This window comes from Plasmodium knowlesi (assembly GCF_000006355.2).
Source record: "Plasmodium knowlesi strain H genome assembly, chromosome: 1".
NCBI lineage: Eukaryota > Apicomplexa > Aconoidasida > Haemosporida > Plasmodiidae > Plasmodium > Plasmodium knowlesi.
In genome coordinates, this window is record NC_011902.2 from 803,688 (window position 1) to 821,682 (window position 17,995).

Here is a 17,995-nt window from a genome sequence, read left to right on the forward strand (position 1 = left end):
AGTAAAATGGAATACACAAGTGGTCACACATACATATATGTATCTATACAGCCGCGTGTATTATGTGGGTACCTTAAAAAAAATGTGCAGCGTGGAGAAGGGATCTGAACCCCCACCTGTCCAACCATGCAGATTCGCACAGTAGGAATCCATATTGACAAAAAAAAAAAAAAAAAAAAAAAAAAAAAAAACGCACAGGTGTCAGTACGTACTTACGTCGTGTGTGTGTATCTTTGCGTATAGGTAATCATAAATGTGAGGAGGTAAGCTGATTCTCTTTGATCCCTCCACCTGAGCGATGCAAAAGATTACCTAAGAGATTACTCATATAGAGGAGCCTTCCATTTTGGCCTTCCCAGCCTCCACACTGTGATTCTTCAAAAAAAGCAAATTGAGGATCTGTATGTGTCTATCCGACTTCCAGTCGACCACATTTTTCATGTAGAGGAGCATCTTCTTCATTTGCTTGCGCCTGTTGTGGGGATGGTGCGGGAAGTGGTGGTTGTGTGGGTGGTACAAAGGGGGGCATGGCTCAGCGACTAAGCAACTAAGCAACTAAGCAACTAAGCGACTAAGCGGCTAAGCGGTTGGTAAAGATGTCACATCGAGGAAGGCAACCAGGACGCTTTTCACGCCGCCTTAGTTCCGCAATCTGCCTACTTTAAGCTGATATCCTTTGGGGAGAACCACGGGGTAGCCTTTCCCACACATGACCTGGAGTAGGATCCCCTCGCCTCGCGTCTGTGGTTATGAAGGTTGAGGTGAAGCCCATCAGCGGCAGGGCTGCTCTTCCCTTGCTCCCGACACGATTTGATCAACTCGCTTTCGACTAGGTGCTTGTTCAAACACAAATGCAAGACGAATTGGATGATATAAATACCACAGTCATAGGTGTTGGTTTGCTTGGGGATAACGTTCGGATAGACGAATTTGAAGAAAATTCGTGGCGGCGTGGCAGTGCCCAGGTTATTAGTAGCGTTTTCGGTAGTGTTCGTGGTAGAGATGGGGCCTACCCCTTCTGTCGTGGCTCCTCCCGCGGGCGATGCGTAGTCCCGTTGCAGCATATGCTCCAGATATTTTTTTAATTTTTGCAAAATTTTATTTCCCCTGATGGAGGGGAAGAGGGAGTCGAGGTAAATCATGTAGGCCACTTTAACGTTTTCACTTTTTTGTTGATTCTCCACTTTTGTTAAAGTGTCATTGCAAGTTGTGGTAGAACCCCTTTTATTTTTGTCTCTCAAAAGAATATTCATGTCTTCGTTTGGTGGCATTTTCCCTGTGTGATGGTCTCCACAATCACTTGCACTTTTTGCATTCTTGCACGATTGTTCTTCCTTCTCCTCATGGTTATGACCAGTGTTGTCTTGTCCTTGCAGATAAATCCCCGAAAGAGCGGTATTTATTTTTGGCACTTTCGATTCGGAGGGGGTTCCTCTTTCGGAAAAGTATGATTCACAGGACTTGCTCCTAAACGTTTCATGTAAATGGCCTGGCGATGAGTCTTCTCCCCCGGGTTGGCTGCACTCACTGGGTGTTTTGTTCTTCGTGGGGTCATCTTGACTGGGCGTACTACTCTTGGAGGTGTCTTCTTGGCTAGACGTGTTCCCCTTCTGGGATTTTTCTTCCTCTTCTGCTGCCTGTTTTACTTCTTCTTTTACTTCTTCTTTCACTTCTTCTTTTACTTCCTCCTTTACTTCTTCTTTCACTTCTTCTTTTACTTCCTCCTTTGCTCCTCCACCCTGCTTTCCGTTAAAGGGGAAGTAGAGCAACACGAGGGACCAGTGGGTGTTACTAATGTTGATGGGAACGAAAACGTAGGTATACTCGTATAGTTTCCTATCCAACTTTTGAATCCATCTATTTGTGTTCATGTATGCCTTGCAGGAATCTTCATACAACTCTATTTTTTTATAAAAAAACGTGTTGAAAATGTAAATGTCGTTTTCTTTCCTCTTGTCATTTTTTAAAACAAAGGAATGGATATAGTTGTGAAAAAAGTCGATAATAGAATCATCAATATATTTAAATTTTTCTAAACGGAAGAGATTGTGTGGGTCCATTTTGTATGTGTTGATTTTCCATGCGTTTTTAACATCTTCTGTTTTTTTGTTGATGTATATTTTGAGCATTTGTGTGTCTATTATTCTCTCCTTCTGCATGAACTGGAGTTTCGTTTTTTCGATTTTAGAGAAATTTAAAAATGTCGTTATGTAGAACTTTAGCTTGCTCGTGTACTTGAAGTGCCTCATGAAGTTGCAACATATTACTTTGATGATATCGAACAGGCTTGCCACTTTATGTTTGAGGAACCACGCCTCATATCCGCTAGAACCTGCGTTGGGCGTGCTCTTCTGGGTGGTCTCCTCTGGTCGCTCCGAGTGGCAACCAGGGCGGTGGTCATTCGAACGGTCATTCGAGCTGTCATTCGAACTGTCATTTGGATGGTCATTTGGATGATCATTCAAATGGTCATTGGATCGGTCCCCACTTACTCCACTCTCTCCGCTCCCACCGCTAACCCCTTCCTGGTCGGCGCGGTACTCGTCTTCCCGGGAGCAGTCGCCAAACCCATCGCTCTGCAACGTTATGGAACCGTCTATCGCGTCTGCCACACAACCCTTCACACGTTGTCCTTCTTCATGTTCACCCTGCAATTGTTTCTCTTCCCCCCCAGGGAGGATCTCCTCCACGGAGTCGCCGCACCTCCTGTACCTGGAATCGGTCTCCGAGATGTAGGTGACGCTGGTGTTCCCGGAGCCACTCGCGAGGGAATCGTTCGATGCGTCATTCGATGCACTGTTTGTTGCACTGTTTGTTGCACTGTTTGTTGCACTGTTTGTTGCACCGTTTGGTGCACTGTTTGGTGCACCGTTTGGTGCACTGTTTGGTGCACTGTTTGGTGCACTGTTTGGTGCACTGCTCACGCCCATCATTTGACAACCGCTGATGGCTCCTTCCACCTGGGAGGTAACAATCTCACATTCGCTATTTAGAAGCTGAGGAGATGTATCAACGTATTTTTCCGTCTTCGACACAAGATGCAAATTTTTTTTCTCTCTATTTTGCACCTCGTTAGCATTTTCCACTTCATCTATTTTTCTTTTTTTGCCTTTTTGGGGGTCTTCCTCATTATTGTCAATAGCAGAATCGCATATTTTTTGAGAGCCTTGGTCCAGGTAGGAGTATGATGAACTTATTTTGGAGGAGCGGCTAGAATCATGCAAGGTGGTGGTGGCGTTGTCCTGGAGATAGGTCCTGCCCTTCGATATATTGGCACTCGCGATAGATTCGTTGTGGGCATCATGAGCAGTGGGATGAACAACAGTGTGATAGTATAAAACTGAATCAGCAGAGGTAACAGACTCGAGCACAGTAGGATCGACATTCACAGCATCGCCGTTCTGATTTGGTATGCAACCTGCTGCTCCTCCCCGGCATGACATTTTGTTCTCCAGTGAGACATGCTCATGGCGGAGGTCGCCCCTCTGTTTGGTCTCCACCGCATCATCTTCGCACTTAAAAGTGAACGTTAATTTTTTTTCTCCTTCCTTTCGTTTTTCCTTTATAGTGTCTTCACTCTGGTAGTTGTTTTTCCTACCATTCATGGTTAGCTCAGTATGGTGTGCCTCATTGACGTTGCTTCTTTCAGTGTTGTTTTTGTTCGGTTGACTAGGTTGGAAGTTACTACTCTTTCGGATACCACGCATGGAGTAGGGTTTCCCATTTGAAGTAGTATCTCCCTTAAGGAAGTGAATTTGGTCTTCCTTACGTGATTTTCTCTCTTCTCCGTTAGTCTTCTTCCTCGTTTTGTAAAAACTGGAATGCAGGTCGTTGTATTCGGGAGTAGACTTGGTGGACCTGAGAATGCTGGTCTTTTTTAACAGAACATATTTTTGTATGATAGTTTCTTCTTCTTTTGTTAAATTCAAGTTGAGTAGAAGCCACTTAATTTTTAAATGGCTCCTCGTGAGTACTGGAAAATTTTTTTTTTTTTTTTTTTCTTCCACGTACGTTTCGTTTTCTCCAGTGACTACTTGTGTGTCGCTGAAGTAAAGGTCGTTGCTGTAAATGCTTACATCACTTTCGTAACTTTGTATGAAACTTTGTGGAATTTGTTCGTGCGTTATTTGCTTGATTTGTGCCCCGTAATTGCTTGTCCGTTTAGCCTTCATGCACTGCTGTTCGATATGCCGCTGGTGTTCATCCTTCAGGAACCCGTTTATTTCTTTTGTGCACGTTTCTTCGTTGCCTGGGGGAGGGAAAAAAAAGTGAAAAAGGAAAAAAAGAAAACGAGAAACGAAGTGATAATGTGTGTGTGAATGTGGAGTGTGTGTACGCTAGCATGTTTGTACCTTCTCCCGGTTAGCTAGTAACATGAGGGGAGGATCTCCTTGCAGTACCTTGGTCGAAAGCCGCAAACTGATTCATGTATATGTCTGCGGGCTCGCGAAAATGGAGAAAGAGGATTTTAACTTGGCTGTCACATGCATTATCCTTATCGCCTGAATGGGTCATGCCTTTTCCCACTTGGTCTGTTTTTGCGCAGGAATGGTTACTAAAGGGAATTTCCTTCGAAGGATTATCAACACTACAATTGCCAATTGGGGTATCCCCTTTGTTTGTGTCCCTCCTCTCACCTTTGTTAATCTTCTGCTCCAAAATGCTTTTCAAGGAGTTTAAAGTTTTATCATCTGGGTTGTTAAATTTCGTGAACTCGATGGTGGACAAGTCGTAACTACAGTGTACGCTATCAAACAGTTTGGTGACAACCATTTTTTTGGTTCTTCTTTCTGTCACGTTAGGGTTTCCACTCTCCATTTCTGCCGTTCTATCTTCCACCTTCATATTGTACTTGCCTGTTTTGCAGTCATGGTTTGGTTCTTCTTTGCAGGAGGAGGTGTACTCGTTGATGATGGGGTTATGTTCATCATTGGAAGGCGGGGCAGCATCACCACATTTTCGCTCATTTTTTACTTTAGCGTTGTACAGAAATGCACTCGCTTTGTTGATATCATCTCTATGGACAGAGATGTCGGTTGGAACATGAGTTGGATAGGCACCACTGCCTTGGGGCGTCTCCCTCCTCCTAACTTTCTTAGACTCGACCTCGTATATATAAATCTCGTTGCTCCTTTTGTGGAGGCACAGATACAGCTTGATCCTCTTTTTACTGTAAAAGTGATGGAGGTACTTGTTCTGCCCCGATTTGCTCCCACGAGTGCTGGGATAGTAAGTCATAATTCTGGAGTTCCCACCGATGTATGAAATGAGCTCTACGATAATAAAGTTGTCCGTCTCTTGTTCAATCTGTTGGTTGCTATCATCGGAGGAGAGGATTTCGCACAATTCGTTTGTGTATTGTTGCCTTTTCTTTCGTTCATCCTCCACTTTCTTCTCCTTAATATTCTTCCCCTGCGAACTGCATTTGTCTGGGTCTTTGGGTTTGCTTTTATCCTTGCCTTCCCGCTCGGCCCTTCTCACGTTGTCCGTCCAGAGGGGTGCACTCATCATCGCTCCGAAGTGCAAGTATTAGTTTGTAATCCCCCCTCCCCTGTTCGATTTATCCTGTCTGCTCGATTAGTTCTGAGGCCCCTTCTTTATGCCCATTCCCATCTGGGGATGAAGGAAAGTTTCTTCGTGGGCACCCCAAAACGTGTAGCACTTGGCATGAGCACCTTCCCTTGGAATGACCGAACGGTGCTGTTGCAGGGAGGGCAGGCAAGGTGGAGTACAACAGGGGGGCGATAGACAAATGAGTGCAAAAAAAAAAAAAAAAAAAAAAAAAAAAAAAAAAAAAAGAAATGATACCATAAAGTGGCCAACCTATAGAGCGAAGGGATAGTGAAACAAATGAGCGCTCATCCTTTCGCGCACCGACGTGAAGGGTCCTTGTTCGTTACTCCAACGAATGTGCACAGCCTGGCATTATATGCATATGGAAAATTAAAAAGAAGTTTCGCACTTCATCGTATACATGTACTAATTGTACGGATTGAAAAGCGCTTCACATGGGTATGATGCCAAGTGTCAAAAACGGAGCAATACAATATGATTCGTCCCCACTTTTGCAGCGTTCGAATTAAGGGTTCTTAGCTGTTTTGCAGGACTTTACCTCTGTGCGTTCCTTTTTGAAGCGGAAGACAATTTAGGGGGTGCCTCTATACTTATCCATACGAACGTATGCGCAGATATATGGTCGCACTTGCAAAGATACATACACGTATAGGAACATAGGAATATATGTGCACGTGTCCTCCCCCCCCTCTCGTGCATCTCAGCGAGAGAGTGTGCTCTTCGTTAAGGAATGCAGATGTCAGAGGCATCATACACTCCTCATGTTTATATAAAGATGCTTTTTACACTCTTAGTGCAATTTCATACGCACGGCTAGGTCGGTACAGTCGGGGAGTGGAGAAAAAAAAAAAAAAAAATTCCTTTTGGGAGGATTTTTATGCATATGTTATGTTATCCCCTAACCGGAATGAAGGACAAAATTTTCGTATCAAATGTGTAAGGTGTGACAGGTGTAGAGGTGGCGGTCGAGGTAGAGACTGCTCCTTTTTGCTTATTCTCCAAGTGAACACGAATTAGGTTAACAGGCAAATATTTTCGTGGTAGGAAAGTTAACCATGCAAATGATTATGCTCACATATACGGAGGGAAAAAAAAAAAAAAAAAAAAAAAAAAAAAAAATATGAACTGTTCATACACTTGTAAGAAGGTTAAAATTGAAAAGTAAATTTTTACATTTTTTTTTTTTATAGGCGCAAATTGGGAAATAGTTCATTTTTTTTTTTTTTTTTTTTTTTCTTCTTCTTCTTTTTCATAACTTGGCTTGTCTAGCAGAAGTTATGAAGAAGGAAATTCCCAAATGATGTGTTATCTGAAGATATACACCTCGAGCAGTTTGGCTTATATGACAGCCGTGGTAAAGTAAAAGTTAGGCAAAATTTTCTGTGAGCACATCACTACCTACCAACCATGCTTGTGCATGTGGAGCGAATGTGAAGGTGTAACGAATACACATGGAGATGTGCAATGAAGGAACGCGTATGCAAAAATAAAAAAAAAAAAAGAAGAAAAAAAGAGTTACGTAGGCACGGCACTGATGTGTTGACGCGTGGGGAGGTCGACGTATTCATCATTGCGTGAATGAAGTTTTCCTCCTCCTTTTTAGTCGACTTGGTCACATCTTAGAAGGAAACTCAAACGCAGCGACCTTTTAAAGGGAGAAGGTGAAGCATTTAATCGGAGAAGCGTTCCTCAAGCGGTTAGCAAACTGAAGAACACGTTTTACCCCTTTTTTTTTTTTTTTTTTTTTTTTTTTTCCCTAAAAAAACGTTATTGGCATGTGTTATACTTGGGAATAAGTACAATAAAGCGAATCGGTTGAAAGATGCCGAGAATACACAGTGCATTTTCTTAAGGTACACCCTAAAAAGGTGCGCCTGCCCTTAAAAAAACAAAGAAAAAAAAAAAAAAAAAAAAAAAAAAAAATACATTTTATAGTCATCAGCTATATGTACATCCTTCCAACAAAGTGAGCAGATATTGTATGTTTCATTTTTCCCCCTCCTCAAGTGGCAAAACAGAGCAGTAGCAAGAACGTATGGTGTTGGGCGGCCCACATGGACTCGCATTTTGGTATTCTATATACCGCTCAACTGAGGGAAAAAATATATGTACAGTAAAAAAGAATTAATTGTTTGACCGCTTAAAACAGTGTGACCACTTAATCGTTTGATGACTTAAGAGGTGTGATATTTTCTCCCATCAAGCTAAACAAGCCGCTGCTTCATGCGCGTGTTCACGAACTCCACTCGGGTTGAAGTCGTATTTAACTTCTGGCGTTGTCAGAGAAGTGTATAAAGGAAGGCGCAAAAATAATCGCGGCCTCCTTTTTTTTTTTTTATTATTCTGAAAGGAAGAAAACACACATATCAGAGTGTGAGGCTACGGGGAGAGCCACAAAATAGAGGTTACAGTTGGATCCTCTTCGTAAAACCTAAAAGGAGACTCGCGTTAGCGAAGAGAAAAACAAAAGGAAGGTTGTCATCACAGCTCAGGTAATAAGGCTAAGGTTACGAGCCCTCCCTCTGTTGATATTTTTCCCAATCAAAACTGCAGGATGGGCGCCCGCGCAAGTGGCACGTGGAGGCGTGTATACACAGTTGAAAGGAAATCCATATGTGTTCGTGTAGGCACATGGCAGAGGCAAATTGAAAGAGAGTTATTTTGTTTCGACCTAAGTATGCATACTTCCAACAAGTGGTGTTTTTTTTTTTTTCCCCCCCCCTTTATGCAGCCCCAATGGACATCAATCTAGAAGAGCGAGCATACACTTCCCCGCTGATGCGGTACATATATCAGCAAAGCGAGCCCGCGAAGAAATGCAGCGGTGAGGAAAAAAGTTACGGTTTTACACCATTCAGCATACGGTTAGGAAGTCTACCAATAAAAAATGCAAGCGACAACAAATATATGTCAAATATGAATTCATTAAATATCGTGAACTTGCTTCCTTTGTCTTTATTCTCCAACTATAATAGCAACAACATGAGCTCAACAGACATTTTATTTTTGCCAAAATTTTCTACGTTCCTGTTTTTCACCATTCCCATTTTTGTCATGTTGCCAAATTTGACGCTATACACCAAGCACTGGTTTTTCTTTGCCCCCAAGTAGGCGGGCGCTGAGACAACCTCATTTGTGCACACGCACATGCATTTCCCTAACTGCTCCTCTTTACCCCATTTCGTCTCTAATAATACGGGAAGGGGAATTGGTCTAGCGCAGCTCCATTCTATGCTGTGCGCATAGCCAAAATCTGTTTTTTGTTTACACCCCCTTTTTATTTTTACGGTTTTCCCCCCTTTGCTGCTTCTTCAGTTGCAGGGCACCAGAAAAGGGGGATTTTTTTTTTTTTTTTTTTTTTTTTTTTTTTCCTTATTAATGAGAAATAAATAAATTTTTACAATTTTCACCCGCTGGAATGGGTTAATGTTACCTTTGGGAGAACCAAACGTTGTTGTGGGGCGGGAAGATGGTTATCCGCGCGAATGATTACCATGGGGTATATGATTATTCCCCGTTATTGGTCGTCTGTTCGTTCCGTTTTGTGTGGAAAAAAGGAATGCGGCATAGCTTCATTCGTGCAGATGATGATATAACTCCCCTATGGAAGGGTCGTCCTTTATTAGGGAGGAATAAATTGGAGCAGCAAATTTTTTGTTCCTTTCCCCGTGTTGAACAAAGTTGGAGGGAGGATATTAGGCCGAAGTGGAAAAAGCATCACATATTTTACCGTGATGATAAGAAAAACAAAATAATAAAGAAAATAAAATGCCTCCGCTTTTGTTAAAAACCGTCTGCGTATATTCCAACACAATACGTATTTTTTTTTTTTTTTACTTTCTGTTGGAAGGAAGCCTGGCCACATAGGCTTTTCCGCGATGCCGTTATAGGGCATAAAAAAAAAAAAAAAAAAAAAAAAAAAAAAAAAAAAAAATCACAAATGAAAGAAAAAAAAGTGACGACGAAACGGTGGAGATAAATTTTGCTTTATCTTAACTTTGATCTATGAATCTGGATTCAGCGAAGGGAGAACCAAAGCAAAGCATTTGTTTTTTTTTGTTTTTTTTTTTTTCTCCTTCCTTATGTTGTGATGGCGCTTGGGTGACAAGTTGGTATTTTTATATTATTTATTCTTTTATTTTTTCATTTTCTGTTTATATTCTCCTTCCCATGTGAGCTGCAAAAAGGAGGAAGATGATAAAATCGTTCATAAACAACGGGATTAAAATCTACTCGTTAACATCGGGGAGGGTGAGTCCCGAAAATGGTGGCGTCGGTAGCGTGGGGAAAGGGAGTGGGAGGAAAAAGAAGAATGAATCAATTGGGAAGAGCGAAAATTCTGTGGAGATCTTGCACGATCTGGAATTTTCACAAAAAAGTGAACAAGTGAAGATAAGCGATGATGGGAGGTACATCTGTATCAGCGGGATGTATCCACCCCAAGTGGGGTTGTATGACACGAAAGAAATGTCTATAAAACATAGAAGACATTTCGATGAAGAGGTTGTAAATTTTGAGTTCCTAACTAGTAATTATGAGAAACTAGCTTTTTTATGTAAAAACAGACATTTAGAATTTCACAACGCAGCAGGAAAGTACTATAAAATGAGGATTCCAAAGGAAGGGAGAAATCTACTGTATAATAAGGAGAATTCTAATTTATATATCTGTTCCTCTTTTGATGAAATATATGTTTTGAATTTACACAAGGGTGGGTTTGAACACTCCATGAGTACCAGAAATGAGCACAACAATTTTTTATGTAGAAATATGCACCTTCCTATTATGGCTACAGGGGGGTCGACTGGATTCTTGGAAATTTGGGATGAGCGCGTGAAGAAGAGTATTTCTTGTTTGGAAATTCATGAAGGAGAGGAGCTGACAGCTGGGTGTTTTTCCGACAGTGGGTTGAAATTGGGCGTCGGGACGGAAAAGGGTATCGTGAAGATGTATGATATTCGGCACAGTAGGCCTCTCCTCGTGAAAGACCACTGCAACGATTTGGCCATTAAAAAGATCGAGTTTGTAAACATAGGAAAGAGTGGTGGGGGTAGCACAGTTTCAGTAGGAGGTGGGAATGGAATGTTCTCTAATGACCGCTTCCTCCGCAGTGGAGATTATGGTCCCTCAGTCTCAGGTGGGAGTTCGTCAAACGAGTACGTCACATCTGCAGATGCCAACTGCATCAAAATATACAGCGAAAGGGATCCCAATTTGTTGACTTTCCATGTTATGAATAGGCAGAGTGAAAGTGGAAAGAGTAAAGGTGGATCCAAAAAAACAAACGCTTTTAAGTTACTTGGGAATGATACCATAAGTATCAATTCGTTTACCTTTTATAAAAACTCAGGATTATGTTTCATTCCTTGTGACAGTACCAATGTATCCCTTTACTTTATTCCATACATTGGAATTGCCCCCAAGTGGTGTAACTTTCTCGATAACATCACGGAAGAATTGGAAGAAAGAGAAAAATATGATAACAACAGGAATGATGGTGATACACAGTATGCCACATCAAATGATCTTTTCGACGATTACGTTTTTGTTTCGAATGAGCAAGTGGAAAGGATGAATATAAGTCATCTGAGAGGAACGCCCAACTTAATTTCCTACCTGCACGGGTACTACATGCCATCCAAATTGTACACCGATATTAAGAGCGTTTTTGAGGCTGATAATTTGAACCAAGTGAAGAAGGCTATTGTACAAAGGAGACTGGAGAAGAAACAACAGATGCGAATCCCTGATAGAAGTGTTATGGTGAACAGAGACTACGTCGATAAACTACTTACCAGGGTGAACAAGAAAGTAGATAAAAAACAGAAGGCTATTGTGGAGGCCCAGGAGCTCTTGCAGGACGAGCGTTTCAGCAAGCTCTTTTACGATCCCGAGTACATGGTAGAGACGGTCGACTTAGGGGACAACCCAGGTTGAGAGAATCTTGCGATTGGTGGTTTCATGTGGATAAGGCTAGTGTGTGTTTTTGTTCTTTGGGGAGTGTAGCTACATTTATTGGATTACACTCCGCGATAGTTTATTTGCAGAAGGGGAAGAGGATAGCTTATCCACTATTGGGTTGTGCCATGTGAGGAATGCCCAGATGGATGCTGAGCACCCCTCTCCTAATAGGAGTAACAACGCCGGGTGTGTGTGTGGGGAAATGATGGTACATTTTTTTTTTTTTTTTTGTTGTTCGTCAAGGAGAAGCACTCCGGATAAGTAAACCACATAGGCGCATCCCTCATCTAATTTGAGGGTCAAAAAAAAAAAAAAAAAGGAAAAAAAATTTCACAGGGGGAACCTGCAATATTGCAGGAACAATTGGGCACACATAACCCGATGGGTAGACGGCAAGTTAAAAAAATGTTAGTAAGGTCGAGACGGCTTCGTCCGTATAGCGAGGATCCGCAGGGGTGTTTTCCCCCTATATATTTATTCCAATACCTTGGGATGAACATTGCTTGAAGGGGGGGTTCGACCTTCAAATGGTTGCACGTTATTTCGCATGGTTGCGTGTTACCCTTGTTGAGTTTGTAATGTGCCGCTTTGCTTAACGTGGTTTTGCTGTTTGTCGCTTTATTGCGCTTTACCCTCTTTCCTCTATTTTTCCCTTTTCTCATTTTTTGTGACCCGCTCACCGAAGCGGTATCTTTAGCGGGTTCCCCGCGCTAGATTTATTCGTTCCATTTATGGTACTTTGCATTTGTCAAATTTTTAATTAACTTTTTTTTCAACAACTTTTTTCTCTTTGAAATGTGTAATGGAGTACATGCAAGAACCGACTCATTTGGGAGAAAAAAAAAAAAAAAAAAAAATAGTAATTCTACACCTAGTAGGCAGTTGAAAAAAAAAAAAAAAAAAAAAAATAGTAATTCTACACCTAGTAGGTAGTTGCAAAAAAAAAAGAAAAGAAAACACACAAGGGAAAAAAAAAAAAAAAAAAAAAAAAAAAACACGAAAGAGAAAGAGAAAGCAAAATGGCGAATAAGTCGCACACGAAAAGAAAATGTTCTTCTTGTTCTGCGGGATCATTTTTTTTCTAATTTCAGCTAATTGTGTGTTAATATAGATGAGGCTGTTTGAACCCAGAACCTCGGGTTGCATCTGCCTATATGTACTCTCATTTGGTGTGTTCCGCTTTGTTCAGTACAAGCGGTGATCGGTGCGCTCGCTCTGTGCATGCATGCATGAGTGTATTTTTTCTGTTTCACTTTCACCAATGATTTCATCTATTTCTGTGCACAGATTGATTTGCCCCCCCTAGTCAACACGGGTAGCATGGTCAAGTCGGTGAATTCGATATGTTGACAAATTTTGTTGGCTCTCTTTAGTCGGCATGTATTTATGATCCCACACACCTACACTTCATTCTTCCAAGTGGGTAGCAGTAACTAGCTTTTTTTTTTTTTTTTTTTTTTTTTTTTTTTTTTTTTTTTTTTTTTGCAGTTCCGCCTAAGCACCAGCACCCGCAACCCCTGTCGTTTACTTTCTGCACCCCGACATACTTTCCATTTAGCTTCTCCCAAGTAGAGTACATTAGCTTATGATTTTTCCTTGCGTGCCAAGATTATCCACTTTGGATCACTTCGTGTCCTTAATTAATGCAAAGCAAAAAAAAAAAACATTTCTCTCCTTACAATGGTTAATATTTGACTTTACTACAGTGTGTCCTCTTCCTTCTGCATAACTGCTACCTGCACCTATCCTCCATTGATACTCTCCTGCATATATCCGCTTTAACACACACACCAACAACTGCATCAAGCAACTTGATGTGGTTTATGTAGATACCTTGGGTTCGAAATGCTCGTGATTTTTTTTGTAAATTTAATGCTACATTTGGAGAGACTTATATTTTATTTGGAGTTATCTGTCTTCTATCTAACGGCGCTATTCCTGTGCAGTTGATTTGTCAGTTACATATGTGAAGGCACTGGACTCGTTTGTACTGGGTGAAGTGTTCCATTGGGGGATGGCCAAACAAAGGAGGAGAGAAAAGAACACCCCTCAGTGTACGTTTCCAGCGAGGTGCATTTACAGCGTTCGTTGAGGAGTACAAGTAGAGAGCTCTCCACCCACTGCAGTGACGAAAAAAAAAAAAAAAAAAAAAAAAAAAAAAAAAAATCTTCAAAAGGGAACAGAAATAGGACGAAGGTCGAAGACAGAGTATCCGTTGCAAAGACAAGGCACGCCCGTGTGAAGTGGTGGACACGTGGAGGAATAATCTTGGTGGCCTAACTTGGCTACCCCGTCCTTTCGGCTCCACCATATCAGAGAAGTGACACACGTGGATCAGTTTCAGAAAAAAAAAAAAAAGGAAGACACCCATGTGGAGGAAGGAGCGAAGAGTAACGATCAGAAAAAAAAAAAAAAACATATATCTTTCAAAAGGAAAGGAAAAATTTGATAATATAGGAAGAGGCCAACAAAATGGAGAGTAGTCCAACGCAGGTAAAACAAAAAGTTGTCACTGTGGTAAATTCGTCCAGTATGAAGAGAAAACAACAAGCCTGTAGGAATCTTCTCCATAGTGAAAGAAACCACAGAGAAATAATCAGCAAAGTAAGCACAGTAGGAATGATCTCCGAGTGTACTTTGGACAAAGAAGAAAAAAGAAGGGGGGACATTTTTTCGGCAGGGAATCACATTCCTTCTGGTAGTATCAATTGTGAGAAGATAGTTGGTTTTGAAGAAGGCAGTTTTTCAAAAGATAAAAGGTGGAATGCACAAGGAAGTGCCTCCACGAATGCATACTCCCACAACTTCAGCGTAGATGAAAACACCTCACGTCAAAACAGCAATGAAGGTTATCTCTCCATGGCAAGTGCCCTGGAGGTGGAAGGGGAAATGACCGACGTGATTTACAATCAAAGTAGTACTCTACAGGAAGACAGTAAAATGTTCCTATTAGAGCATGAAATATTTTTTGCAAAGGATGAAATAGCTAACGTGAAAGGTTATAATCGGTCTGGTGAAAGAAATAAGATTAATGGAGGAGGGGGTAAAAAGAGAGACCTTGTATCTACTGAGGAGGCATTAAAAAAAGGGAAATACCCATCTGGAGATGTTGCTTCTAATTCGAAGAGTGTCAGTGAGGATAAAACCGTTGTTCATAGAAGGAAGAATCCATCAGGCAAGTCTGTCAAATGTCAAGTTGCTAACTCTGTGAGGTGTAACACGTCTGATAGGGTACATGATCCAAAGTTGAAAAGGGAATCTACCGGGGTGATTTTAGAAGAAGCACCTGTTAGTAGCAAGAAAAGGGTTTCCAACTCGGCTAGTAAGAAGGTAATAGTTCACAAGATAAGCAATGCGTCGTCGTACGATGGACGGAAGAGGGATGAATATGTTTCCACTTCTAATTACAGATCAGATAATTGTACGTCTGGAAATAAAATGGACTGGAGAAGCGACACCTTTTTCTATGAAGGGGGCTTAGAGAGTAATATGTACAAGAATGCCCATAGTTCTAGCTTGATGGAATATGTCACTTCTCAAAATAGTAGCCTCACCACTGAGTATGCAGAGCAGTTTCCGGACGGAAGCCCTTACAAGAGCGAAAAGACCAAGGGTAATCCCCATTGCGATAAGCCCTCGTACTTAAGTAGCCAAGTCCAAAACAATCTATATAATTCGGTGGTGAAAAACATGGAGAGGGGAATTATGACTTTGGACGGGTTCGAGGAGGGGCGGGTTATAGAGAAAGTTGGCAAAGGAGGGAGAAAATCGGGAGATGCAAAAGTGGATCATGTACAGTCTGGCAAAGGGATACTCCCTCCAGTGGAAACCCAACTCGCGAAATGTACCGCCTCAAAAGAAGAAGCTGTGAGTATATTTTTCAAGGGGGACAGAAGATTCTTCAACTTTGATCTCCCCTCTAACGAAATAATTGAACGGAAGAGCTTTGAAATAATAGAAATGATCAGCGAAGGAAGTTTCGGCACGGTTTACAAGGCCCTGTGGCAGAACAAAATCGTTGCCGTGAAAAAGTCTCACATCCAGATGTCACTAGAGGGCATGCGCTCCATTGTGCGTGAGGTTAACACTTACCGCTCCGTTTCGCACGAGAACATTGTAAAGTATTACGGTATGGGGAGAAAGAAAGAGTATGCGTTTTCTCCGTTCTTTCAGTACATAATTTTGTGCCAAGAGGGTTCAAGTTAGTTTCATGCTTTTCCTATTTGTCCCCTTCGCAGGAGTCTGCATAGACGAGGGTTTCATAGGCATCATCCTGGAGTATATCCCAAGAGGGAACGTATTCGACATGTTGTACAATGGCACGTTGATTGTTCCTTACGAGGTTCGCCTACATATGGCTGTCCAGCTCGTAGAAGTGGTTAAGTATCTTCACGCGGATAAGCGGTTGGTTCACCGGGATTTGAAAACGAGTAACTTTTTGTTCGATGAGCAGGTAAGGCGGAGGAGGGAAACAACCTAAGCAGATGGCAGCGGGGGTGAAGGATAGGAGATCATCCCATTTCACGTTCGTCATCGGGCACGCAATTGATTGTCACTCAATGTCTATCGCTTCTCCCACAGTGCGCTTCTCCATTTAATGTTGTGTCATCTCATACCCCCCTTTCCTTATCCCTGCAGTACAACCTAAAAATATGCGATTTCGGAAAAACGAGGAAGTTAAACACAGATGGAAAAGTTATTTTAGAGGACAACGGAGGTTCCCCCAGATATATGGCCCCGGAGTGTTTCATCGAAGGTAGCACTGATGAGGGCATTGTGGACGTACGTCTGCAGGAATGAATTATCTCTGCATACTATGCTGTAGTACATAGAAAGCAGTTCACTTTATTTATCTTGCGACGATTTGTGAGAAAACATGCGCCTGAGCGATTACCTCCCCCCCCTTCATACTTATTGGCTCTTTCCCTACTTGGAAGAGCTTTCCAATTTAATGATCCAAGATATGTCCACTCATTTATTTTCCAATCGTAAATTTTTTTTTTTTCTTTTTTTCTATTCTTTGCGATGCCTACTTTGATCATCAACTGTTACCTACTTCCCCCTCTTTACAGGGAACTCCATAAATGAGAAGTCAGACATTTGGGGCCTGGCGTGTTGTCTGATTGAGATTTTCGCCAACCAAATTCCGTTTCAGCATATAAAGCATAAGGAAGGTAAGCAAGATGGAGGTGGCATTGGCAGAGTGTCGTGAGCGGATGGACAAATTATGAATGTAAAATATATTTTTGGTGCACTCCTCATGTGCATATTCGTGCTTCACCGACTCGTAGGAATTCACATGAAAGCATGCACCCCCCACACACACATATACATACACCTTCCCTTTTCAGATGTTGTCGTAGAAATTTTGGTGAACAAGAAGAAGCCGAACGTTCCTAACTGCTTTCACCCAAAATTGCACAAACTGTTGGAGAGGAGTTTCTGCATAGACCCAGAGGAAAGACCCTCATGCGAGGAGTATCTACAATTGCTCCTCGAGTACTATTCATAAAACTGAGGGTGTTAAAAAAAAAAAGAAAAGAAAAAAAAGAATTGAAAAGTAAACGTCATTTGGAAGAGTTTTATGGAACCTTCTTTTGTCTGGGTTTAGAGAGACACTTATCAGATTATGCATCATTGATCCACTTCGTTGATCATCCTTGGCATTTTATTTTATTTATTTTTTTTTTTTTTTTCTTTTACGTTTCCTGATATACTTCCTTTCCCTTGGGAACCCTTTTTATAGATTTTATTACATTCCACAAAAAAAATTGCATAAAAACCATTCGTGAGAATGGAATAATTGAGGAAACATCCTAAATGCGCAATTGGCATATTTGTCTTTTTTTTTTTCCAACACAGTTGTCTCCGCTGGGCAACATAAAGTTTGTTCTCCCCTTGTGGGCGGATGAGCAGGTGGAATTTAAACTGTTAACAGTTACCAAATTGGGGGGGGGAGGGGCGGTAATGTACATCCATTTTGAGATTGAAAAAAATTCGCTTCTGTTTTGTAGAGCCTAAACCAAATTGGGAAAGCTCTTTGTTAGAAGAAGAGGTGGAGAATTTCTTCTTACTGCCATTATGATAAGAGGCACATAATGCATTTACAGTGAAGTTCTTCTCCCGTTCGTGTAGCTAGCCATTTTGAGGTAGCCAATCGGGAATTTAAAAAAAAAAAAAAAAAAAAAAAAAAATTACAATTATAACTATAACTATAATTATATATAGTGAAATAATCTAGCTCTCTCGTCGAGCTTTTTTGTGAGTCCAATTTTTATTACTAGACAAGCCATATGCACATTTAAAAATTTGAAAAAAGAAAAAGAAAACGTTGTAGGTCTGTTGGGTGAAGACAAATGGCTATAAACTCGTTAAGGTGTGGTAAAGAAGGAACATATGAATATTAATATAATAATAAAAGTTTTTTTTTTTTTTTTAAAGATTATTTTTATTTTCAATT

At 41.2% G+C, this 17,995-nt stretch overlaps 4 protein-coding genes across 4 annotated transcripts; 3 read left to right on the plus strand and 1 right to left on the minus strand.

Moving 5' to 3' along the window:
- Positions 1 to 324: 324 nt before the first annotated feature.
- PKNH_0117200 (sentrin-specific protease 2, putative) lies at positions 325 to 5,511 on the minus strand (the record flags this gene model as incomplete). The annotated part of the gene is made up of 3 exons (XM_002257626.2): positions 325 to 472; positions 661 to 4,249; positions 4,401 to 5,511. The coding sequence occupies 3 exons, from the start codon at positions 5,509 to 5,511 to the stop codon at positions 325 to 327; spliced, it is 4,848 nt and encodes a 1,615-aa protein (XP_002257662.2).
- A 2,799-nt stretch (positions 5,512 to 8,310) lies between these two features.
- PKNH_0117300 (uncharacterized protein) lies at positions 8,311 to 8,685 on the plus strand (the record flags this gene model as incomplete). Its single annotated transcript, XM_002257627.2, has 1 exon — positions 8,311 to 8,685. The coding sequence occupies one exon, from the start codon at positions 8,311 to 8,313 to the stop codon at positions 8,683 to 8,685; it is 375 nt and encodes a 124-aa protein (XP_002257663.2).
- Positions 8,686 to 9,768: 1,083 nt separating this feature from the next.
- On the plus strand, positions 9,769 to 11,511 carry PKNH_0117400 (uncharacterized protein; the record flags this gene model as incomplete). The annotated part of the gene is made up of 1 exon (XM_002257628.1): positions 9,769 to 11,511. The coding sequence occupies one exon, from the start codon at positions 9,769 to 9,771 to the stop codon at positions 11,509 to 11,511; it is 1,743 nt and encodes a 580-aa protein (XP_002257664.1).
- A 2,496-nt stretch (positions 11,512 to 14,007) lies between these two features.
- Positions 14,008 to 17,047, plus strand: PKNH_0117500 (protein kinase, putative; the record flags this gene model as incomplete). The annotated part of the gene is made up of 5 exons (XM_039113769.1): positions 14,008 to 15,664; positions 15,774 to 15,988; positions 16,174 to 16,291; positions 16,608 to 16,709; positions 16,887 to 17,047. The coding sequence occupies 5 exons, from the start codon at positions 14,008 to 14,010 to the stop codon at positions 17,045 to 17,047; spliced, it is 2,253 nt and encodes a 750-aa protein (XP_038969388.1).
- Positions 17,048 to 17,995: the final 948 nt, after the last annotated feature.